This window comes from Canis aureus, chromosome X, assembly GCF_053574225.1.
Source record: "Canis aureus isolate CA01 chromosome X, VMU_Caureus_v.1.0, whole genome shotgun sequence".
NCBI classification, from domain to species: Eukaryota; Metazoa; Chordata; class Mammalia; order Carnivora; family Canidae; genus Canis; species Canis aureus.
The window spans coordinates 111259789-111285892 of NC_135649.1; the positions used below are offsets into that span (position 1 = coordinate 111259789).

General features: G+C 40.2%; 1 protein-coding gene and 1 long non-coding RNA gene across 14 annotated transcripts in view; one reads left to right on the plus strand and one right to left on the minus strand.

The window, feature by feature from the left end:
• Positions 1–5003, plus strand: part of LOC144308741 (uncharacterized) — a 49205-nt gene extending 44202 nt beyond the window's left edge. The window contains exon 5 of the long non-coding RNA XR_013375075.1: positions 4734–5003. This is a non-coding gene — a long non-coding RNA (uncharacterized LOC144308741). The remainder of the gene's footprint in view (positions 1–4733) is intronic.
• Positions 1–26104, minus strand: part of REPS2 (RALBP1 associated Eps domain containing 2) — a 231736-nt gene that overhangs the window by 115032 nt on the left and 90600 nt on the right. For all 13 annotated transcript variants that reach the window (XR_013375073.1, XM_077889682.1, XM_077889681.1 and 10 more), the window contains 2 exons: positions 7105–7243; positions 780–843 (listed from right to left, as the gene is read on the minus strand). Coding sequence is in view for 12 of the 13 variants with exons in the window: in XM_077889682.1 (XP_077745808.1) it covers positions 780–843; positions 7105–7243 (203 nt within the window). In the remaining variant the exon portion in view is untranslated. The remainder of the gene's footprint in view (positions 1–779; positions 844–7104; positions 7244–26104) is intronic.

Consider the following 26104-nt stretch of genomic DNA (forward strand, 5'->3'; position numbering starts at 1 on the left):
ACCATCCTGGTACAGCCCTTCTGGAGCCTGGGCTGTAGCTGGCACAACAGCAAGACGCAGTACGCACCACAGCTGCAAGTTTCAACTAAGGCCCAGCTCATAAACACCAGCCAAATTTAGGAAGCTCAGAGGCAGCTAAAATAGTCAAATTTGACTTAATTCCAAAACATTTGTGGACCTTCTATTCACCTGGCCTCATAAAATATTTAAAGAGCTTTTCAAGATTCTCTGGTTACCTGCATTATATCAAGTAGAAATATCTGAAAATAAAATTCACAAGATGGAAATGCTCATATGCCCCCACAATTGTTTAGACAGGAAAGGGATCTAGAGGAGGATAATAATTGGGAAATTAATTTTTAAATAACAGCTAACAGTTACAGTGCATAGTATGCACCAGACACTGAGCACTGTGCTTTTCATGTAATAACTTATTTAATCTTCAGAGCAACGAAAATGTTAAGTTCTAGTCACTCTCTTAGTCTGTTAAAAAAAAAATTTCAAGGGATGTCTGAGTGACTCAGTCAGTTAAGTGTCCAACTCTTGATTTTAGCTCAGGTCATGATCTCAGGATTGTGGGATCAAGCCCTGCATGGGCCTCCGTGCTCAGCAGAGAGCCTGCTTGAGATATTTCCCTCTCCCTCTGCCCCTTCCCCCATTCATGCTCTCTAAAATAAATACATATTTTTTAATTTCAAAAGATAAGACTTTCAAAATGTAAGTCTAAGGGATGGGTATGTAATGACAATATGATACTATATGGCATTAATTATACTTACCATATGTAGGAGAGTTCTGGAATGGAAAGCTTTGATTTGGTGAAAAAATTCTTGGCTACAGAACCTGCCAAGAGAGCCATTGTTTAAATAAATCATTAATTACTTATCTACAGCAGCTTTTATATATATAAGTGAATTGCCATTTTTTCATTCAGAATCCCTACCATATAACAACAAACGTAACATTTATTCATCAAAGCAACTATAAATCATATGGCTAAAATCAACATATGAATAGTTCTTACAAGAATATATAAATTACAACAGGGCAAAAGAAGTAATGACATAACACTTATGTGAATCATATAAATTAATTCCTTCATTTTTCCAAAAATCTGCAAAAGTTTACTAAAAGACAAATTTCAAAATTATTAAAGTAAAAATCTGTCAAGCACTCTTTTTTAAAGATTTTGTTTATTTGACACAGAAAAACCACAAGCAGGGGAAGCAGCAGGCAGAGGGAGAGGGAGAAGTAGGGTCCCTGCTAAGTAAGGGGCCCAATGCAAGGCTCTCAGGACCCTGAGATCATGACCTGAGCCAAAGGCAGACACTTAACCGACTGAGCCACCCAGGTGCCCCTTGGCAAGCACTTTTAATGAGAGGGTGAGAAAGTAAAATATAGTCATGGTAGAAAAACAGAGCAAAATCAAGAAAATTAATACTATTAATCCTATCACACAGAGACAAAACAGATATCTTTGTAAAGAGTTTGGTGAAATTTAAGATCTCTTGGTGGCTCTTTGAGAAACTTACCAGGAACCTCTTGCTACTTTCTTTATTCACCACAAATTTACCAATATCAATCGAAATTAGGTAATCATTCCATTTTACACGTTATATAGCTCTAAGTCCCAACTGTACTTAAAATGTTAGACTTATCCTTATTCAGACTTAAATATTTATGGCTTCAGCTCTCAGACCAGTTTCAAACTTCAAAGGCCTCAATTCTAACACAAAGAACAGTCAAATCAAAGCCTCAAGCTCTGGGATCCCTGGGTGGCGCAGCGGTTTAGCACCTGCCTTTGGCCCAGGGTGCGATCCTGGAGACTCGGGATCGAGCCCCATGTCGGGCTCCCGGTGCATGGAGCCTGCTTCTCCCTCTGCCTGTGTCTCTGCCTCTCTCTCTCTCTGTGTGTGTGACTATCATAAATAAATAAAAATTAAAAAAAAAGCCTCAAGCTCTAAACTGATAAAGTCAAAAGTGTTTCCTTGGCAATCGCAAGTCTTCTAACTGGCCTTAAGACAAGGAATTATAGTGGACCCTAAAGCAGATGTATTTTCCTTTGATAGATTATTAAGGATCAAAGGCAAAGTGCCCTATTAACCAATGAGCTTTCTCCCCAAAAGCATCCTGGAAATATTGCTGTCATAGGACTGTTGGCCATCGGGGCAGACACCTTGTCAAACATTTATAAGAAATGTCTTAAAAACCTATTTACCAGCTATTTTATAGATATAAAGACATTCTCCCCTCAACTCATTCTTTTCCCCCTTGATATCCTTTCTTCAAATCACACTATGCCCAAACCCAAGCCAGAGACTCGGCCTGGCCTTCAGACAGTAGAGAGATTGTTTTGCCATGGTGTCCATAGGAGATTAGGTAGGGCCCATCCGGAAGCCAACAACTAACAAGTTCAGTCCTGCCCTGGCTGCCGCCTTCCAGAGAAGGAAGCTGATGAGAAAGCCCAAGTGCTCCCTCCTTTGGTGCTGACAAGTCATTTAACCAGTGAGCTGGAACCCTCAACCCAGCTCTAATCTCAGCCAACCTAGAGATCCCAAGCCAGCTTCCTTTCCTTGCTCTCTTCAGCTTTTCAGACCTGCTGGGAAGCTTCACATGTGGCAAATGAGGGAAAGGTGAGGCTTTAAAAAGCTGTCAGCAATCAAACATCAAAATGTGGATTCAGACTTTTTATTACAAGGAGTCTCTCAGCCCAATAAAAAACAGCTATACATAAGCATTGATATATTAGTGATAAATGTTAACACATTGAATAGATATAGATCTTTTAAAAATAAAGACTGGTAACACAATATAAAAATGGGTAGAAGGGGAGCCCAGGTGGCTCAGCAGTTTAGCACCGCCCTCAGCCCAGGGTGTGATCCTGGAGACCCAGGATCGAATCCCATGTCTGGCTCCCTGCATCGAGCCTGCTTCTGCCTGTGTCTGTGCCTCTCTCTCTCTCTCTCTGTGTGTGTGTGTGTGTCTCTCATAAATAAATAAATAAAATATTTTAAAAATAAAATAAAAAAAGGGCAGCCCCGGTGGCCCGGCGGTTTAGCGCCGCCTTCACCCCGGGGTGTGATCCTGGAGACCCCGGATGGAGTCCCACGTCAGGCTCCCTGCACGAAGCCTGCTTCTCCCTCTGCCCCTCTCTCTCTCTCTCTCTCTCTCATGAATAAATAAACTCTTTTTAAAAAATTAATTTAAAAAATAATAAATGTAAATAAATAAAAATGGGTAGAGTTGTGTCAGTTCACAGAAATAGATGAAATTGCCCCCCCTTTTTTAAAATAAACTCTACCCCAAACGTGGGACTCCAACTCACAACCCCAAGATCAGTGGTGCTGGGACAACTGGATATTCACGTGCGAAAGAATTTGAACACCTACTGATATCATACACAAAAATTAACTCAAAATGGATCAAAGACCTAAATATAAGAGATAAAACTGTATTATAGATACCTTCTTAGAGGAAAATACTGACACAAATTTTCATGACCTTGGATTCGGCAAGGATCTCTTATAGCACCAAAAAGCACAATCAAAACTAAAAACTTATGTACTCCAAAGACACCGTTAGGAAAATAAAAAAACAAGCCACCAATTGGGAAAAAATATTTCCAAATCAAGTATGTGCTAAGGGACATGTATCTAGAATACAGGCATACCTCGTTTTATTATACTTCACTTTACTGCAGTTGGCAAATATTGCATTTTTTACAAATTGAAGGTTTGTGGCATCTCTGTGTTGAGCAAGTTTATTGGTAACATTTTTCCAAAAGCATTTGCTCACTTTGTGTCTCTGTATCACATTTTGATAATTCTTGCAATATTTCAAACTTTTTCATTTTTATTGTATTTGTTATGGTAATCTATGATCAGTGATTACAACTTACTGAAAGCTCACATGAAAATTAGTATATTTTAGTAATAAATTATTTTAATTAAAATATGTACAGCATTTTAAGATATACTATTGCACGCTTAACAGATACAGGATAGTGTAAATATAACATACATATACTGGGAAATCAAAAAATTCATTTGACTTGCTTTATTGCAATATCCACTTTATTGCAGTCATCTGAACCAAACCTTCAATATCTCCAAGGTATGCCTGTATATAAGGAACTCTTACCATTCGGTATTTATTTAAAATAGCAAAAGATCTGAATAGACATTTCTCCAAAGAAGATATACAAATGGTCAATAAGAACATGAAAAGATGTTGAATTTCATTTTTCATCTGGAAAATGCTAATCATAACCACAAAGAGATACTACTTCACACTCACTAGTGAAGTAAGAAGGAAGGGAGACTCAGGAGACAAGGTGACCAAAGTAAAACCATTCCGGTTTTAGACTGACCCTTAACCTAAAAGTCAGTAGGTAATAGAAAGAGTCACAAGACCCGACTCACTGAAGACCACAAGACCCCACTCCCTCTGGCAGTAAAAGCCACAAAGGCCAGACATTCTTAAAATTGCTCCCTGTGGGTAATTTCACAATCCTAAAACAATGGAAAAACTACCCACCCAATGTAAACGATAAACTCAAAGTTAAGGAGTAAGCCTCTCCCTAAGGTTAGCTAATTTTTAAGACTTATAAAACCCTTTCTTAGAGGCTAAGGAGGGTCCTCTTCCTCACCTGGGAGAAGACCACTATTTTGTCTGTGAAGTAGCTCCTTTCTCACTGCTATACATACTAAATTTTTGTCCCTTTCTTTAAACAGCTGGCTCTTGAATTCTTTCTCACACAAAGCCAAGAACGCTCAAAGCAAAGGGCCTGAGGCCCTTCCTCTCGGGACCCTGGCCCATCTGGCATCACTAGGACAGCTATAAGCAAAAGACAGATAATAAGCGTTGGCAAGGATGTGGAGTAACTGGAACCCTCATATGTTGTTGGTAGCAATGAAAAATAATGCAGCCACCGTGCAAAAACAGTCTGTTTCAAATGACTGAACAGAGTTACCGTATGATTCAGGGATTCCTCTCCTAGGTATATATTTAAGAGAAATAAAAACATACATCCATACAAAAATGTGCTCACAAATGTTCATAGCAGCATTATTCTTAATAGCCAAAAAGTAGAAACAACCCAAATCAAGTGCCCATCAACTGATGAATAAATAAAACATAGCATATCCATACAATGGAAATTATTCAGCCATAAAAAGCAATGAGCATCTAGTGCACAGTACAACCTGGATAAACTTTAAAAATATTATGCTAAGTGAAAGAAGTCAGACACAAAAAAGACCACATGTTATATGATTTCACTTGTAAGAAAAGCCCAAAATAGGTGAACTTTTAGAGAGAAAAAGTGGTTTAGTCATTATGTAGGGCTGGGAGGCGGAAAGAGCAGAAATGGGGAATAATTGCTAATAATAGGTAGTTTGTTAGAGGGTACTGAAAGTGTTCTAAATTCAGATTGTAAATATACTCTGTAAATACACTAAAACCACTGAACTGTATACTTTACAGAGGTGTATTTTATGGTATATTAATATTCCAAAAAAAGATGTTTTTTAAAGAGATATCACCTAATTGCAAATATATGAACCCCTCTTGACCTTAAGCAGACTGAACTGTTTTTAATAGGCATTTGTGAGACAATCAGGGAAATCTCAACAACAAAGAATTGATGATATTAAGGAAACATGTTTTGTATTGCTTTCACGTGTGCCAATGAATTGTGGTTATGTTTTTAAAAGAGGTTTTTCTTATCAAGATACAACCTGAAATATTTTCCAATGAAATATCTGATTAACTGCTTCAAAATCATCTGGGCTGAGAGAGGTTACAAACAAAAATAAAATCACAGGTGCTGTGTAATAGGTGCACAGGGGTTCATTATACTAGGCACTCTAATTGTATCTAGAAATTCTGTAAAATAAAAAAGTTAAAATAAAGCCACTCCTAACAGCTACCCATTTGTATTTGTCTAATTATACGCATATACTGTGAAGAAACTCACTTAAGGGGCACCTGAGTGACTCCAGTCAGTTAAGTGCCTGCCTTTGGCTCTGGTCATGATCCCAGGGTCCTGGGAGCTGAGCAGGGAGCCTGCTTCTCCCTCTCCCTCTGCCTCCCCGCACTCATGTTCTCTCTCATGTGCTCTCTCTCAAATAAATAAAATCCTTTTTAAACAAAATAAAAAAGGAAACTCATTTAAGCAGTGGGTAAGGTTAGCAAATGGTCAATCTGGGTTTCTGCTTTTTTTTTTAAGTCCTGTTGTCAACATTAATTTGTTGTATCTACAATATTCTGCTTTCAATAAAGCTATTACCACCAATTAGAAAATGATGTCTGAATTTATACAAGTATATTTCAATTACACACCATATTTCTCCAGAGAAAATTAGTCCACATTCAATATGTCAGGTTACAATTATTGAGGGCATATTGTTATTCTTCAAAATTGAAATACAAAAAGAAAGTTTTATGAATTTTTCTTCCAGACTCTACAATTTACTGTTTAGTCTTCAGCCCAGGAAAATGTAGGCACACAGGAATTAAATCAATTTGTCTCAGTTTGAATTTTACATGAGAACTCAATAGGAATACATATTTTGAAGACAACCCGAAGAACAGACATGTGGATATAAAACTGCTGGCCAATTTTCCTCCCATATTTTAATTTCTCTCAGAAAATCCAGAGGAGAAAGACTTGAGCCAAAGAAAACAAGCATGAATTTGGACTTGGAAAGCATACATAATATAAAGAGACTTGTGATGCTAAATCTTTAGAAGGTTACACTACATCTTTGCTCTAATATGAATAAGCAATTAAAGAGGTCATCTTCCTGCCATAGTCTACCATTTCAAGAACTGTTTCAGCTAAAAAGGCACAGATCTAGACCAGGTTCCCCCAAATTCCCATTTTAAACCTTTAAAAATGAAACATAATTTTCTAAATGTCATTGCCAAGTATTTTTCTGCATGGTATATAGTTGATAAGAACTTCAATCTCAGAGGAAAACAAATCAAAATCACAGAATGTTGTCATATTCATTTTGCGTGAACTATTTCTTAAGATATGTACTGTTATCTGTGTGAGACAATGATCTGGGACCCATGTCTTCATCCATCAGACTTAGTTACCTGAAATGAAGGAACTTGGGTCAGGTTGAAGGGACCGGAACTGATTGACATAGTACTCGCGCTGTTCTTCTGTTATCCTCCAGGGTTCATCTGGGTAATTACTGCTGTTGTCATGCGGTTCTCTCTCCACAGAAAAGGACTTTCAAAATAAAAAAAGCAAAGGCTCAGAAGTAGAAATATTAAACATCAGTAAAAGCTATCATACATTATACTTATTTTTTTCCTCAAGAGAATATATTTAAACACCTTGTAACTAGAACATCATTAGAACATAAACTTCTTGCAGGGCAGACATCTTGCTTTATAGTTTTTTTGTATACCTCAAAGTTGTTAATAGGACTGAGCATGAAGAGTAAAAAGGATGATCAATCTTTTTAAACATTTTATTTTTGAGAGAGAGAGAGAGAGTATAAGTGAGGGGAGGGGCCCAGAGGGAAAGGGAGCAAGAAAACCTTAAGCAGGCTCCACACCCAGTGCAGAGCCTGACTCAGGACTTGATCTCACAAGCCTGAGATCATGACCTGAGCAAAATCAAGAAATGAACACAACCGACTGAGCCACCCAGGCACCCCAAAAGGATAATCATTCTTACCTTCAAATATTCACATTTTTATCCTTCAGGTTAGCTGAGTAGATAGCAAAATAATCTAGATTCCTTTCTATTTTTTAAAATCTACAAAAGCTATAGCCACATCATCTTTTTTCTGAGGCATTCATTCTCACTGTATAAATCTGGGAATTCAAAGTTCCAATTCCACCTGCCCAGGTCCTACTCGAATGGCAAGTCAGGATCACAGAACCTCTCATTCCACATTTGTGGATAATACCTGGTAACAGAACTGGGTGGAAAGAACAACTGCTCATGGTACCACAACAAACAGGGTAACAAAATGAGGGGTGCATCAGACCTGCCACTAGGGGGCATGCAAGGCAAATGTGAGGATTTAAGGATACAGAGAACCAGAAAAGTAGTTCAGGAGAAAACAAGACTGTACAAGGAAGTGAGGAAAGAAGCAAAACTGGTGATTCTGGAAGGAGGAGCCTAGAGCTTTGTTCTATCCTCCCATCTACCCTAAGGCTAAGGTGCTACTTGCCAAGGGAACCTAGAGGTGAATACAAGGAGCGTGAGGCTTTAGGACAAAAGGGGGCTAGGAAAGAAAAAGAGAGAGATTACTGCTAATAAGCCATCAAGTTGCCTGCTTCTGCACATACTATCAAGAAATTCATCATTAGGAGAACATTCTACTCACTATCCCTAGAAAAGACAACTGACCATCTCTGCACCCTTCCTCCACCCCAACACACACCCCATTCCAGGAGGTAATTCTTCTCAGGAACACCCAGCTCTCCTCTCCTCTGTGAACTTTCAGAGATGAAATAAGACTATAAAATATTGAACTGTGATATAGCCTTGAGATGTTATCTCTAAAGTTTTCATACTAGGTGAGTTTCCACTAAATGTAGATCAAACCATTCTTAAATGCCCCAGAAGCTACTAATCATTAGTTAATATCTTAAATTCATAGAATGCTTTCAGATTTACAAAACACTACACACACCTATTTCATCTTGAGCGTCTCAAAACCTTTGAAAAGTAGACATAGCAGGTAGTAGTATCCTTTTCCCAGATGAAGAAGTAAAGGCTCATAGAACTTTTTTTTTTTTTTTAGGCTCATAGAACTTAAGAGATGAGTTCACATCCTTCATTATATACAATCAGCATTATTGCAGTTAGCAAGTAATTACCCCCTCTGTCTTATGTTGCTCAAAGTCAGCCTACTCCATATCAGGCCTTTGTAAATTGAATTACATCTGGGACCTTGAAAACATGATGCTAAGTGAAAAAAGTCTGACATAGAAAGACAAATACCAAATGATATCATTTAGATGTGGAACCAAGAAAGTCAAACTCACAGATACGGAGAACAGACTGGTGGCTGTCAGAGGCTGTGGGTAGGCAAAATGGGTAAGGGTGGTCAAAAGGTACAAACTTCTGGTTATAAGATAAATAAGTCCTAGGGATGTAATGTACAGCATGGTGACTATAGTTAACAGTACTATGTTATATGTGTTTAAAAGTTGCTAAGAGAGTAAATCTGAAAAGTTGTCATCGCAAGAAAAGTCTGTAACTCTGTATGATGATGGATGGTAACTAGACTTAGTAATCATTTTGCATTACATACATCTAATCAAATAATTATGTTGTACACCTAAAATATAATATTATGTCAATTTATCTCAATTTTAAAAAATACATTTTAAAAATTGAGTTGTATCTGAGTTGTTTTCCAGAACTCCTATCATTCTGATAATAAACAATATAAAAAAGCAAGGCCACAAGTCAGTCTAAGCACCTGATGGACCACACAACTTTCCAAAACACTCTCACCAAATTCCAGAGCCAAATTTAAATGCTTCACACTAGCACTTTCTGAACAAGTCCAGATGTCTGACCAGGTTGCAGAGGCAAAACCCAGGGTAGAAGGCATCAGTATCCGATGGAATAGGTTCCTGGCCAAACTATGTGTAGAGCTCCTAGGAACACTGTCCTTCTGGTTAGCACTGAAAGGAACAGCTGGAGTAAAGGTATCTAAAAAGCTTGGCATGGGCAGGACAACAAGAACAGATGTTTATGACTGAAAAATCAAGCAGACAGAGATGGTTCACAAACCCAGCAAGACACTGGTGAAAAGATCTGTCCCACCACCACCCTGCGAATGAAAGCACGAAAATCTCTGTGCTGAGTGTTGGCTACTGCATTCCCGGTTCTGACACAGAAGCTACTATTCCCCTAGAATACACTCCTTTCTGCCTGGAACTGAAGCTGCCATATTCAGTTGCTGTTATTATGTCAGCCCATGTTTGTTCTTTCTTCAATCCCAGGACCACCTGCTCATTATTTCCTCTCCCACGTTATCTCACTCCCAACTGGTGTCAGCAGCCTCTCAGTAGGTCTCAAGTCTATTCTGACAGCAGAGCTTAAAAGCCTATAGATGACCTGTCACCTAATAAAAACATCTACTTCCTCCACATGACCGTTAGGGCCCTTATAATCCAACCTCCTCTTTACTCACTCTTAGCAGGCTTCTGATTGCCCACATGCTCGCTCTTCATGGATCACATCTGTGTCTTCTTCCCAGACCATCCCTCCTCTGATCCCAGCTGGCTCAAATCCTATTACTCGAGTCCCACTGCCCCCAAGGGCTCTCCAATGTACCTGCTAGGCCCACAGCCACTGCAGAGGGCAATGCCCATCCCCCAACTCCAATACCAAGGTGAGCTTGAAAGCCACATGTGCACCACACGACCTACCTCACACCTGGTCTCACCCAACTGAGTCCAAGTAAGGAAGGGAGGACACACAGTTTCTGGCCTCTGCAGTGCTCTTGCATAGAAAGCTCTACCCTAGCAAGGAAAACATCAGCTAGATGCTCAACACCGGGGGTGTGGATAAGAAATATAAGGATCATCAAGCCCAGAAATCAGACCCTGCACAGATGCAGTGTGGCTATGATATAAAGTGAGGGCTCAGTGAAACCTGAAGTCACAAGGAAGCCAGAAGCAGCAGAAGCAGAACCTGTGAGGTAGACAAGTACTAAAAAGAAAAGGGGGTAAGGATGGCTGTGGCAGCCAGAAGATAAGCAGATACTGAAGCAAACTCAAGGCAACTAGGCAAACATGAACAACCAAGAATTCCCACTCCTCAGGACCACTGAGCCACTCCTTGTCTCTCATTTCTTAGATTCCCAGAACTGCAACCCCATCTCCTTTTCAAGAAGACTTAAGCTGGCAAACAGAGTTCCTGCTCCCCAAAACCAAAAAGGCCTTGCAACAAAGAGGGAGAGGGCATATGAATATTGTATATAACCTGTGCATAATATAGTGTGGCCCTTCTACTGGCTTGCACTAAATGTGTTAACCTACCCCCAGTCTCTTTCCCCTTGCTTCTCACTGCATGCTTTTAATTGATTTAATAAACCAAGTAATTATGCATCTTAAAAAATAATAATTCTTCTGATAAGTATCACACAGTTTGAACATTTCAAGTGCTCTTGACTATCAACTCAGGTTTCAACCTGGAGGACCAGAACCATATCATGTATTCCTTTATTCAGCATACAATCCCTAGCTACTACATCACACATACTAAAACAGTAGTGTGAGACCCACTTATTGATGGGCTCTGATAAGTTCAGGTGTATGTCTTATTACTAAAAAGAGGTGCAGAAACACTACTCTGTTGTGTTGAATGAAAGAAAACCTATGAGTCTATTTCACCTTTAAAGTTTCAGATCTATCAAAAGAAGTCCATGCCTATCTTCCTGTAGTTCATCCATGGTCTCTGATCTCTTTGGGGAGTTCTCCAGTTCCATATCCATTATTAAGTGAGTATTTCAGGGTCAGGTGAGGGCATACGGAAGAGGTAGATCACATTCCATATATCCTTAGGCTGAAATAGTCTAAAAGAAAGCTGATCTACAAGAAGCAAAATGATTTGAACTTTGCTGCATGAACAGTGATCCATCCATTCATTCATTCATTCATTCATTCAACAGACACTTACTCAACACCAAGAATATCCCCAAAACTAGTGACTCGGGATACATAATGGGCAAACAGATTCTTTTTCCCAGAAATCCTAGGGTCTCATGAGGGAGAAAGACAAACAGGCAACCCCAAAACAGTGAAGTAGTGCTATGGTAGGACAGGGTACTCTAGAGCTTTGCTACTCAAAGTACAGTCCCCAGACCACCCACATCAGCATCACCTGGAGACTTACTAGAAACACAGAACCGCACACTCTACCCTTTGTCTGGTAAATCATAGTCTGGGAGTGGGACCTAAGAATCTGTGGCTTAACAATAACAAGTCTTCTAGACAATTTGAAGCACACTCAAGTTTGAGAAGCAATGCCATTTATCTTTTTTTAAAGATTTTATTTATCTATTCACAGAGATAGAGAGAGAGAGGCAGAGACACAGACAGAGGGAGAAGCAGGCTCCATGCAGAGAGCCCAACACGGGACTCGATCCAGGGTCTCCAGGATCACGCCCTGGGCTGCAGGCGGCGCTAAACCACTGTGCCACCGGGGCTACCCAGCAATGCCATTTAGAACATGCAGAGCAAGACAAACAAAAGGAACAGCATTTATAAAAACTCCAAAAAAATGAGAGAAAATGGCCATCTTCTAAAAGTAGCTCACTTGGACTACATGTATATAGAATAGGCTGCTGGTACAACATGGATGTTAGTGGAGCTGCCTGAAGATGGTCCAGACAGCAAGCAGGGCCCAGATCATGATGGCCCAGGTACCAGGTTAAAAGATACAGATTGTATCTAGAAGACATGAGGGAGCCACAGAGAAGTATTAAACACAACAATGAAATAATCAGATGTCAGTTATAGAAAGATCACTTCAGTGAGGAGAATGGAAGGGGAAAGACCAAAGGTAGGAAGACAAGTTAAGGCCATATGAGCAACCCTGGCCCAGAGGTCAAGAAGGCTCAGAGTTAGGGAGGGGATGAGAGGAGTCCAGAGAAAAAAGAAGCCCTATGGCCACAACCAGAGGAAGGCCTATTCCAGTAGTGCAATGGCAGCTAAGGACCTCTCTGTCAGTAGCTAGAGGGCCATCTTGCTGCAGGACCCAGATACAAGGAACATCATCTCCAAATGAACCCCAAAGTCAACTGAAACAACTAGCATCATTTTACAAAGATCTGAAAAGTCAGCCACCTGAAAGAGAATATCCAACTGCAAAGACTGAAGGCACTGAGAAATGTGGGTGGATGAACTAAGGAGCCTAAGGCTTCCAAGCAGAAGCCAGAACCAGGAAAAGCTCCACTTGTGCATGCACTCTAAAAAGCCTCTCCCGGTTCAACTCCAGCACCAGTGGTTTGTTTTGTCGGCTGGGTAAGGATATTTGCAGGTTGGTGCCAATTTTAAGTTCTGCCAGTGTTTTTAAGAAAAAATGAGAGAGAAACCTTCCACATCTGTCTGCTTGAGCCACATACATATGGTTCATTATGCAGTTTCTCTAGACACAGGAGAATTAGATTTGCTTATATTTAAAACATTCAAACCCTTAGTTTCGTTTCAAGTGAAATGCAAATATTTGGCACTACAAGTTATTATCTCAAGGGAAAACAGGCTGTTTATAATGAAAGAGATTTCAAAAGACTCATTAAAAAGTAATACTATTAATAAAATCCCAAAAGGTGACATTTACCCCTGAAGTATCTTAAAAATCAAGCACAGCTGAATAATATGAATTGCAAGGAAGCATTATCAGGGAGAATTTACAAAGGGTGTGTATACTGTTTCAACCACAGAACGTTTCTGTTTAGAATATAATCCCACCTTGGAGATATCCTGTAAATGCTGCCCAAGAGTCCAGCCATTTCACCTGAGGATGCAATGATCTTATACCAGGGTCCTTCTGGTGCCTTAGTAAACAAATCATCTAGAGTAGCAAAAGCTCATACAAAGCCCACAGTTGAATATATGAGAACACCTCACCCGCCAACAAATTTTGGAAATAAGATGGCCATAGTGCAACCACGGATCAAAATATAATTTCATGAGCAAAGATGTGAGAAGACTCAATCACCCCTAATGAGAAAGAATGGCTAACAGACTGGTGAGACTAAACTAGAGCCCAAGTGAATATTAATCTGCTTCAGGAAAGATCATGGTCGCTGATCAGCCACGGGGCTGAGGAAAAAGAAGTCATAGAGGCAAATGACAACCATGCTGATGTGGGGGATCACAGTAGCTGTCCTCCAATCATTTATACCGCCCAAGACCAGGTATAGAAGTATCACTGAGAAGCTGTGGCTGCCCACCCAACAATGACATGTCCCCCATACCCCCTGCAGTTGGTTGCAGCCATGTGACTGAGTTTTAGCCAATGCAATGGGAACACAGGTGACCTGCACCACTTCCATGTAAGGCTAGCACCCTGTGGCACTCTATGCTCGTCCCCACAGGCCACTGAATGGGGGAATGGCACAACCACAGGACTAAAGAGCACTGGTGCCTGAATCACAATGTGGAGGAAGGCTGCCTACCAACCTGTTAGATGACTGAGAAATATACCGATGTTGTTATGTCATTAAAACATGGGGCATATTTGTCACAGCAACTGTTAATCTAACTATCCTTCAGGCAAGGCCCAAAGGAAAAGCAGGCCTTCCCAGTCGCAACAGCACAGCCATTCCTGCACCAAAGATGGAAGCATTAGGCTTCGTTTTGTAATTGGACCACCTGATGATCTGAGACAGTTCTGAGCCCACATAACTTAATTTGTCCATGTTGACGAACTATAGGGACACCAAGCATGTGGACACATCTTTACAGTCATCTTTCTATGTCCAGTTAATAGGAGTTTATCTTTCATGGGTTTGAAGGAGACTCACAGGGAAGATGTACAGAGTAAAAAGAAGAGAGGACCAAGGTAAAACTGGGAAAACTATTACATAAGGAATGAAGAAAACAAAATGGAGCTCAGCAATTTTCCTTTGAACTTTCAACTGGTTACCGTGTGATACTTTACAAACTTGTGTATTTATATTGTCTCACATCTCGCTCTCACTATAATAAAAGGTCCATGAGGGCAGGAAAATGGGTCTAGTCCGATCACTGCTGTATCCCCAGCACCTGGAGAAGTGCCTATGCCCAATACATGCTTTTTTCGGTGACGGAACAAATAATTGGACAAATGGTCAATTCCAATCCAGAGACAGAAAGGCTAATCTGAGCTCTCCTATGATGACTAGAGCTGAATTTTATATGCATTTATCAAACAAGTCACCTAACTGTAAAAGCTGGGCCCTTTCCCTTATCTAGGAAATTAGAGGGAAAACATCTTTTTCTTTTTCTTTTGAAATAGTAATAGATTCACAGGAAGTTGCAAAAAATAACTTCTGTTTTTGCCTATAGAGAAGTTAGTTCAAATTAAATCCTAACAGAGCAATTTAACCATATCAGTTTCTTCATGGAAATATACCCATAAAGATGTCAAACTTGCTCAGGGATCAATTTCAACAGTTTAGAAGGTTGATTGCAAAGTGTAGGAATCTGAATCTAATGAGAAACACAGAGTTGCTGCTTATTAAAATAAACTAAATTTTAAAAGCAATCACCACAGACATAGGAGAATGTCAGAGAACATGTATTTATTACTTTGCTAAGTGCCAGGCACTGTAAGTACCCAATACACATGACCTATTTTCATCTTTACAACAACCCTGTGAAGTAGGTCCCATTATTTCCAATTTGCAGAACAGGAAACTGAGGATTAAGGAAGGGAAGTGACTTACCAAGATCACATGCCTACTAAAATGGTAGAGCCAGAACATGAGCTAATAAGTCCAGAGTATGTACTCTTTTTCAGTCAGCAAGCCCTATGGCTCTCCCTCCCTCTCTTATCCATCCATCCTATAACAATATACCATTTCCTTTTAAGAAACATTCTCACTACTCTGAAAACTATGCAATACCGATAAAAGAAATTCAAGATGACACCAAGAAATGGAAAAACATTCCATGCTCATGGACTTGAAGAATAAATACTGTTAAAATGTCTATACTACCCAAAGCAATCTACAAACTCAATGCAATCCCTATCAAAATACCAACAGCATTTTTCACAGAGCTAGAACAATCAAAATTTATATGGAACCACAAAAGACCTCAAATAGCCAAAGCAATCTTGAAAAAGACAACCAAAACTGCAGGCATCACAATTCCAGACTTCAAATTATATTATAAACCAGTAATAATTAAAACAGTATGATACTGGCATAAAAACAGATTCATAGGGATCCCTGGGTGGCGCAGCGGTTTGGCGCCTGCCTTTGGCCCAGGGCACGATCCTGGAGACCGGGGATCGAATCCCACGTCGGGCTCCGGTGCATGGAGCCTGCTTCTCCCTCTGCCTGTGTCTCTGCCTCTCTGTGTGTGTGTGTGTGTGTGTGTGTGTGTGACTATCATAAATAAATAAAAAAAATTAAAAAAAACAGATTCATAGAACAATGGAATAGAATAGAAAATCCAGAAATAAACCCACAATTAGATGGTCAATTAATCTTTGACAAAGGAGGAATGAATATGCAATGGGAAAAAGACAGTCTCTTCAACTGGTGTTGGGAAAACTGGACAGCTACATGCAAAAGAATGAAACTTGACCATTTTCTTTCACCATATACAAAAATAGACTCAAAATCGATTAAAGACCTAAATGAGACCTGAAACCACAAAAATCCTATAAGAAAGCACAGGCAGTAATTCCTCTGGTGTTGGCCCTAGCAACATTTTTCAAGGTATGTCTCCTGAGGCAAGGGAAACAAAAACAAAAATAAACTATAGGGACTACATCAAAATAAAAAGCTTCTGCACAACAAAGTTAATAATCAGCAAAACTAAATGGCAAACTATAGAATAAGAGAAGATATCTGCAAGTGATATATCCAATAAAGAGTTCGTATCCTGGGATACCTGGGTGGCTCAGCAGTTAAGCATCTGCCTTTGGCTCAGGGCATGATCCTGGAGTCCCCAGATGGAGTCCCACATCAGGCTCCCTGCATGGAGCCTGCTTCTCCCTCTGCCTGTGTCTCTGCCTCTCTCTCTCTGATGAATAAATAAATAAAATCTTTAAAAAAAAAGAGTTGGTATCCAAAATATATTTTTAAAAAAAACTTATACAACTCTAAACTCAAAAAACAAATAACCCAATTAAAAAATGGGCAGAAGACATGAACAGACATTTCTCCAAAGAAGACATCCAGATGGCCAACAGACACATGAAATGATCCTCACCATCACTCATCATCAGGGAAATGCCGAATCATCTCTCAGAATGGCTAAAATCAAGAAGGCAAGAAACCACAAGTGTTGGCAAGGATGTGGAGAAAAAGGAACCCTCACACACTATTGGTGGGAATGCTAACTGGTGTAGCCACTGTGGAATACAGTATGGAGGTTCCTCAAAAAATTAAAAATAGAACTATTCTAGGACCCAGCAATCGCACTGCTGGGTATTTACCTAAAAAAATATAAAAACACCAATTCAAAGGGATTGGTTTACTGGAGCATTATTTACAATAGCCAAATTGTGGAAGCAACCCCAAGTGCCCACAGATAGATGAATGGATAAAGATGGGGGTGTGAGCGAGTATGTGTGTATGTATACACACACATGCACACACACAAACACACACAATTATTCAGCCACAAAAAGGAATGAAATTCTGCCATGGGCAACAAGATGGATAGAGGCAGAGTATAATGATGAGTGAAATAAGTCAGTCAGAGAAAGACAAATATCATATGATCTCACTCATATGTGGAATTTAAGAAACAAAACAAGCAAAGGGGAAGAAAAGAGAGAGGGAGACACAAACGAAGACACAGACTCTTAACTCTAGAGAACAAAATGATTGTTACCAGGGGGGAGTTGGAAGGTAAGTGAAATAGATGATGGGGATTAAAGAGTAGACTCACCACGATGAAAAAAATTAAATTAAAATTTAAAAAAGGAGGGCAGCCCGGGTGGCTCTGCAGTTTAGCGTCGCCTTCAGCCCAGGGCGTGATCCTGGAGACCCGGGATCGAGTCCCACATCAGGCTCCCTGCATGGGGCCTGCTTCTCCCTCTGCCTGTGTCTCTGCCTCTCTATGTCTCTCTCATTAATAAATAAATAAAATCTTTTAAAAAATTAAAAAAAGGAACACCCTCACTGCAATGCCAAAATCAATGCACCAATTTTGCAGACTGCAGATATTCATATGGGATATGAATAGCCTATACTTACTTCTACATCCCTCCCATTATCTAGTTTAGTTGCAGATTTGGGCCACTAAGCTACTAAATTATAGACAGAGAACCATCTTATTTCTCACATGCCTATGAGCATCTGGCATGTTTTCACATCAGGAAAGAATCCTGTAGACAGCCATACAGGTATTCAATCATTTCACTGTTATTTTGGTATGTGGCACTAGCACTATTTTGTTTCACGTAAGAAATGCTTATGAATAATCACTATCTCCAATTCTCCCATCAGGAGTCAAGATCTGCTGCTCCAGAAGGGCATTTTTCCTTGGAATTTTGCTCTTTGCTTGGAAAAGGCCAGGAGAAAGTGAGAAGTCAGCAGTAAGAGGAGATTTTGATGAGGCTACAGACTTCCAATACCACTGCACTAACATGCCCACCCCAATCCTTGCCAGTTAGGTCAAGGGGACCAGTCTCCTCTACCAGGCCCTCAGTCAAGGCAGCCTGAGATCAGATGAGAAACAGATGTGCCAAGATCTGGGGCTGAATTCAAGGAATGCTTTAGATAACGAGGCTACAGATTAGAAATGCAAAAAGAGTGTAGATTATGGAGGGAGACAGACCTGGGCTCAAATCTGGGATGGTCACTTGGGCCACTTCATTTCTGAACCATCAGCTCTCCACCTAAAAGGCAGTGCCATGGCCCACAGGGCTCTGCCTACCTCTCCAGCTTCTTCTCCCTCCTTCTCCAGGCTCTGGTAACACTGGCCTTCTTTCAGGTCTTAGACTATGTCTCCTATTGTGTGCTGTATACGTGGTGTACTGGATCACTCAATACCCACTCCATCTCCTCTTAGCATAATTGCACTGCAAATGCTGGCTATGTAAAAGTACATTATCCAAATACCTTTGCTGCTAGAGTGCCAGAAGGAACTTAGGTTCTCACTAAAGACACCCATGGAAGGCTGATTCAAAACAAGTCACATGGTAAAAGAGGCAGGGAACAAAGCATTTGCTTGGCGGGCCTGGGTCATACACAGTGTAGAGCTGCAGCTCAGAGCTATGGCAGCAGTTTCCCAGCTCTGTAGCTTCCTGACTGTGGCAAAGGCAAAGCTCCCTCAGCCATCCAGCCATTCAGTCCTACTGTGTGGTTTGGGGAATTGTTCCTTCAAACTCAGAAGTCAGTCAGAATCTTCTGCCCTTCCAAAGATCTATCTAGTAGAGCTTCCACCCTCTTATTAGAAATCCCTATTTGGGCAGCCCCAGTGGTGCAGCGGTTTAGTGCTGCCTACAGCCTGGGGTGTGATCCTGGAGACCTGGGATCGAGTCCCATGTCAGGCTTCCTGCATGGAGCCTGCTTCTCCCTCTGTGTCTCTGCCTCTCTCTCTCTTCCTGTGTCTCTATGAGTAAATAAACAAAATCTTTAAAAAAAAGAAATCCCTATTTGCTTAAGCTAGCCAGAGTACATTCTGTTGTTCACAATAAAACCCTGACCAGTACACACCCTTAGTCTAGACTCTTCCCACTCAGCCAGCCACCCCTCTCCTCACCTCCCAGGGAGAATACCAATGGACCCAGGAGCTAAAATGGTGCTGTTGTAAAGGAGTCTTCCATATTTATACCTAAGTATATACCAACTAACTGAGACCAAGAGGTCTTGGGGAATATGCTAGAAACAACCACCACTCTTTTCCAGCTTTAAATAGTACTATCTGGAACCAGTTGTTCAATTGGGTATTTACATCTGAGAGAGTAAACCAGAGGTGGTCCTATCTACCAAACCAATGTGGGCCCTAGCTACTACCAAGAAAGTTCTGGATACCATAAGGCCCACACCTGTGGGGAAAGCAATGCTGACCCCACAAAGAAAATGTGCTCATTTGCTTTCATCAGTAGTCTAACCGACCTGTTAAGCACTATATGGAAGCTAGAATTCTCATGTGTACCAGATCCTCCATTTTTACCCTCCCTCCACCCTACTATCTCCAACCATGGATTCTGTAAAGCCTTAAGGCAGCACCCCCATTGAATCCTAGTATTTACTGAATTTTTTTCCCATAAAAACCCTTCTGTTTCAATGCCAGGTACCCTGTTCTTATATCCTAGAATCACCTCTCTTTCAATGATCTAGTATCTTTTTACTATTCTCATCTTGTAACACAAAACAGTTTTCATGTAGAAGTGCTTCCTAACAAAGAAACTAAGCAACTACCATCACTTTAATTGTTAAGAAGCAAGGGCAGATAGAGTAGATGGTAAGCACCTGAAGAATATAACAAAAGACGGCTAAAAAAAAAAGTAAATTTCAGTATCAATTGAAATAAAGTGTTTCAAAAATAAGGGAAAGAGAATTAGAAGTAGGTGAAGGAAATAAGTAGGAAGGAGACTTGACACAATGAAAAACAGGACCTCTTTGTGGTAATAGTGACTAATTGGAAATCTGTTGAGTCCTAGGTAGTAGACTAAATGAAGTAGAACACATCAACCTTTTTACTCCTCAAGGAGATGGTAAAACTCCAGCTAAGGTTTGAAATCAAATATGGAAGGAATCTGGTAAAACAAGATGTCCAGAACAAGGCACATACATTCCTATAAAATTTATCAAACCTGTTCTTCCTGTTACACACAAAGACAAACACACATATATGCCTTCCCGCCCTCTTCCTGCTCCTCCTCCCCCTCCCTCTCCCTCACCCACTTCTATTTCAGTCAGAGGAAGGGAATTTAGCAATGCTAAGAGGTCAACACACACAGGATGTATTAACATTCACCATCCCTAACAAGAGAAGATTTTCCTAGCCCCAATCTCCACCCATAAACTAAGTAATTCAACTTTCTGCCCTAAAGGTATAAATAAGAAATTCCTGTTGCCAGAGGGCCTTAGGGTGCTCCAGAACCAGGAAAGGCTAGGTTCCTAACCTCCTACAGGGGCCTTGGGTGCCCAGGACATCCTCTCAACCACACAAGGAGCAATTTTCCATATACACTGCAACCTCTCACTCATCCAAAGGAAGAGAGACACCAGCTTCTGGTTTCAGACTGGCAGGAATGACAAACCAGTAAGAAAACACTGATAACTCAAAAAAGGGGCATAGGATATGAAGTGATTTACTGAAAAGGAAACACAAATGTCTCATAAATGTAATATATTCCACTTCACTAATAAAGAGAAATGTTAATTAAAACTACACCTAGATTTTTTTTTAAAAACTACACTGAGATACCATTTTTCACCTATCAGATTTGGCAAAGATGTGTAAGGTTTTTAGGACATTGTGTTAGCACAAGTATGGGAAAACAAACACTTTCATATAGTGTTGGTAAATGTGTGAATTGATAGTTTCCAATTTGAAAATCTCGATCAAAAATAAAAGTGTGTAGGCATTTCACCCAATTGTTCCATTTTTAAGAACTGGTGTGTGCTTGCTTGTGCGCGCACTCTCTATAGATAGATACATACATAGATCTATATATGCATATATACATATGCAAACAATGCTCTGATTGCGAGTTCCATATGCTGATCAGAAGGAGCTGATCCATAAATGATTTATAGAAGATATACACAATAAAATACCATTATCTCAAAAAAAAAAAAAAGATGAGAACCGTTATAGAATATTAAAGTTTACTGCTAAGTAAAATATGCAAGTATATAACAGATGTGTATAGTATGCTATCATATATATAAAAAGGTAGAACTCTATGTTTTACACCTATTACGTGTAGTTACATATAAGAATGCCTCCGTTAACTTGTATATGCGTAAAATAGTCCTAAAGCAATACAAAAGAAATGTGTCCTATTATCTGCCTCTTGGGTAGGGAACTGGATGACCAGTGAAGGGGATGGGAGGGATACTTTTCATTCTTCACCCTTTTGTATTTTTTAATTTTTAATGATTTTTTTAAGTTTTGAATTGCCTTAAGAACAAGGGTATTTGAAAGCTCACAACCCATGATCCAAAAAAACAAAAACAAAAAACACCAGTATGGTGTTTAATGTAGAATCTGAAACTAGCAAGCAGTACCTTAGCCTGCTTTCACTGTGACCAAGTAAAGAGGGCAAGCATCAGTAGGTGGTTGCTTAGCTTTAGTCCCTCATAACATCTGCGTGGGTTTCTTCAGTGGCTCATGAGCCCACTAGTTTGACTACAAGATGCGAAGTACAAAAAAAAAAGGGCAAGAACTAAACGTGGTGTTATGCGGAAGTGTGCCCAGGGACACTTCGCAGGGGGGCAATATCACAGCTCTCAGATAGGGAGAGGGGAGAGATTCCAAAATAAGGAAGGAAAAAAAATATGCCTGTGGTTTCACTAAACACAACACAACAAAAACAATGCCCACCCAGGCCAAATGACCATGAAAGAGCCCCCCCACCCCCCATGGGCCCGACCTGCCACACAGGCCATTCCTCTGGGCTGAGGACCAGGTAAGAGAAGCAGAGTGTATCAGACAGTACTGAAGAGGCCCCTTGTTGACCTGCTTCTTTCTTCTCCACACTCAAAGAGCAACTTGCTCATGACTTGCCTTTAAGCCACCTCATTCAATCCCATCCCAATCTTCCAGCCACAGCCTCTACACCCTGCTCTCCTCACCCCACATCATGCTAGTCCCATCCATCCATAAAATGCCTTTCACCATAAAAGCCTTCCCAGTGCAGCAATAGCCTCCCAGAAAATCTAATTCTTCCTGTTCTCATCAAAATGACTACAATGAACAATTTATAGTAGATAGCCATTCTCTTCGGACTTATGCCACCAGCATTCCAACAGAACATCAGGGTATTCTTTCTTTCACCATCCTTTACATACTTCTTTTCTATTTAGAACCATTCCAAATGGAGGCAAGGAACAGAGAGAATGTGCTTCCGGCCATAAGTACATACAGTTAAGTTCAAGGTGGTATGGGGGGCATGATAAGAAATTGAAGGAGACAACTAATTTAAATAAATTTTTTCAAGTCACAGACTTTTAGATTAATACGGTGGCTGCTACCAATGTCTAACAATGTCTGCCTATTCATTACAAAACTTCCATCACAAATATAGCCAAAACCCCCAAGTAAAATGGCAGAGTGATGAAGTTCCCTAAATTCTGTTTATTAGTTTTTTGTCTTTGAAGTAATAAAGGCGGGATCCCTGGGTGGCGCAGCGGTTTGGCGCCTGCCTTTGGCCCAGGGCGCGATCCTGGAGACCCGGGATCGAATCCCGCATCGGGCTCCCGGTGCATGGAGCCTGCTTCTCCCTCTGCCTGTGTCTCTGCCTCTCTCTCTCTCTCTGTGACTATCATAAATAAATTAATTAATTAATTAAAAAAAATTTGAAGTAATAAAGGCAAGTGAGTATTGAAAATTTACCCTAGAAGACTATTACAAGTTCACTCTTCCAGCAAAAGAAGAAAATATCATAGCATGTTTATTTAAGGTGCAAAAAGTGAGTATGTTTTGATTTAAAATAAAAGATAAATTTTTTCTAGGGGGATCTGCCTGGAAGGATATTTCATTTGCCAAACCTAACTCTGTAAAGTCAGGTAAAAATATATTACATGTATTTTTTACATATGTGTATATACATATACATGTATATGTATATACAAATATACATATATATATGAATACCTATATTTGTTTATATGTGCATAAAATACTCCTGGAATGGTACAAAAGAAACAGACAATACCAGTTGCCTCTGGAATGTGCAACCAATAAAGACTGAATGCCCAACCTCTAGCTTAGCTTACAGATAAATGAGATGAGTAATGAACCATTTTGAAGAATGAAAAAGCGGAAACTTCACATATACAAGAAATATTAGAAAATTCTCAAACTTAATGTTATCAATGGGAAAAGAGCATACATTAATTGAAACAAAGGAGAAAACAAAGAAGACAAAAGCCAGGATGGAGAGTAAGGTTCCACATAGAGAACAGTATCAGGAAACAACAGTAGTTCTGTGTGGCTGGAGTATGGAGGGAGAGAAGTGAGCTACTGTGGCTAAAAGGGTATTAAGCAGGGGCGAACACCAGGGCCCTGAGAGCCATGTTCAGGAATATGGGTGATATGAAGAGAGGAGTAGGCAGAAAGTGACAGGTCTCAATCAAGGGAGTACGGTGATTAGATATGTATTTTTAAGATTTGAAGAGGCCAAAAAGGGAAGCAAAGAAATAGGCTAATACAATAGATTCAGTGACAGAGGAAGATGGCCTGAATCAAAGAAATGCAGAGTAATGGACAGGTAAGAAAGGCACTGAGAAAGTGAAATGGCCAGGACCTGGTAACTAAGTGGGTAGAAGAACCAAGACATGAGTCAAATACAGAGACCAGCATTCTGGTCTATGCTGATAGATGGACAGAGCCAGGAATGGAAGGGTGAAAGCTGACTTTGTGGGAAAGACATGTTAGTTTAAACTTACAGTGGGACATCTGAGTGAGGATATCTGCTGGATGTGGTCATAAGCATCCGTATAGCTAAAGAAGAAGAGAGTGAGAAGGACCCAGGCATCACCAACATGTGAGGCGCTGGTGGAAGGAGGAGAATGGAAAAAGAAGATTAGGAAGAGGTAGTCATAGAAGCAGTAAGAAAACTAGGAGAGGATGGCATCATGGATGCCAAACAATGAGAGCATGTCAAGAAGGTGGTCAGTGTCAAAGCTGCTATGGGGTCAATGAAACAAGGACCTAATCCAAGGTAGGTTCCAGCAACCACGGCAAAGCAGAGGCAGTGGAGTATAGTGGGAGCAAAAGGGACAAATCTAAATCCCACACCAGCAAATTACAAATATAGATGGTATAATTTGTGAAAAGTAAACCACAAAATGACCTATAAACGCATGATAAACAGAAGAATCGGGAAAGAAGACTTAGTATTTCTTTACAAATCACTGCCAACCATTCACCAATATAGGATATGCTCACTATCTGAAATTTTAAGAGAAAAAACATCGAACCTTGAACAACAACAACAAAAAAGCAAGAAGGAAGGAAGGCAGGCAGGCAGGCCAGCCTAAAATATTAGGCAAAAAAAAATTATTCATTCCAATATTTGGGTGCTTAATTTGGCACAAGCATCTCTCTCTAAAATGGCAAGCTCGGGCAGCCCGGGTGGCTCAGCGGTTTAGCGCCTGCCTTCAGCCCGTGGCATGATCCTGGAGTCCCGGGATCGAGTCGGGCTCCCTGCATGGAGCCTGCTTCTCCTTCTGCCTGTGTCTCTGTCTCTCTCTCTCTCTCTCTTCTCTGTGTCTATCATGAATATATAAATAAAATCTTTTTTTAAATTTTTAAAAATAAAATAAAATAAATAGAATAGAATAGAATAGAATAGAATAGAATAAAATAAAATAAAATAAAATAAAATAAAATAAAATAAAATAAAATAAAATAAAATGGCAAGCTCATGAGCTACAACAGCATTGGCCCAGGGTCCCGAATAACCTCCCCAAGTACCCAAAGGCCACCCTTCTTCTAATCATGAGGAAGGACTAGAATACAAAGCCACAGAGGAAGCTAAAAGAGAGGGATCCCTGGGTGGCACAGCGGTTTGGCGCCTGCCTTTGGCCCAGGGCGCGATCCTGGAGACCCGGGATCGAATCCCACATCAGGCTCCCGGTGCATGGAGCCTGCTTCTGTCTCTGCCCCTCTCTCTCTCTCTCTCTCTCTCTCTCTGTGACTATCATAAATAAATAAAAATTAAAAAATAAATAAATAAACAAAATAAATAAAAAAATAAATTTGTAAAAAAAAAAAAAAGGGAAGCTAGAAGAGAGCAAGGTTGCCAAAAGCACATTAAGGTGGCCATTTGAAGGGAATGAGTTATCCCAGCCTAGTGTACCACCAGGCCCAATCCATATTAATCCCCTATCACCAAAAATCTTCTCTTTAGATCCCCTCATCTACATGACTAATTCAGGTTGGCATTTTCCTTTCTGGGAACTGGAGTTCAGCCAAACCAAGTTGATAGGCATAAGAAAGAAACCTAAAAACAAAAGCAAGAAAAACACATCAGCCATGAAAACCACAAACTGCTGCCCCTGAGGAAGGCCCCTTGTTCTCATCTTAGAAAGCAAGGCTCCAAATCGGATGAGGAGGGGACAGGGCTTCCATTGATGCCAAACAAACATTAAGGGAGTCAGACTATTTCAGATTATTACAATGGACTATTAAATCCATTCCAAGTCATTCATGTTACAAAAAAGAGAAGAAACTTGTCCAAGGTCACATAATTTGGCCAGACCTG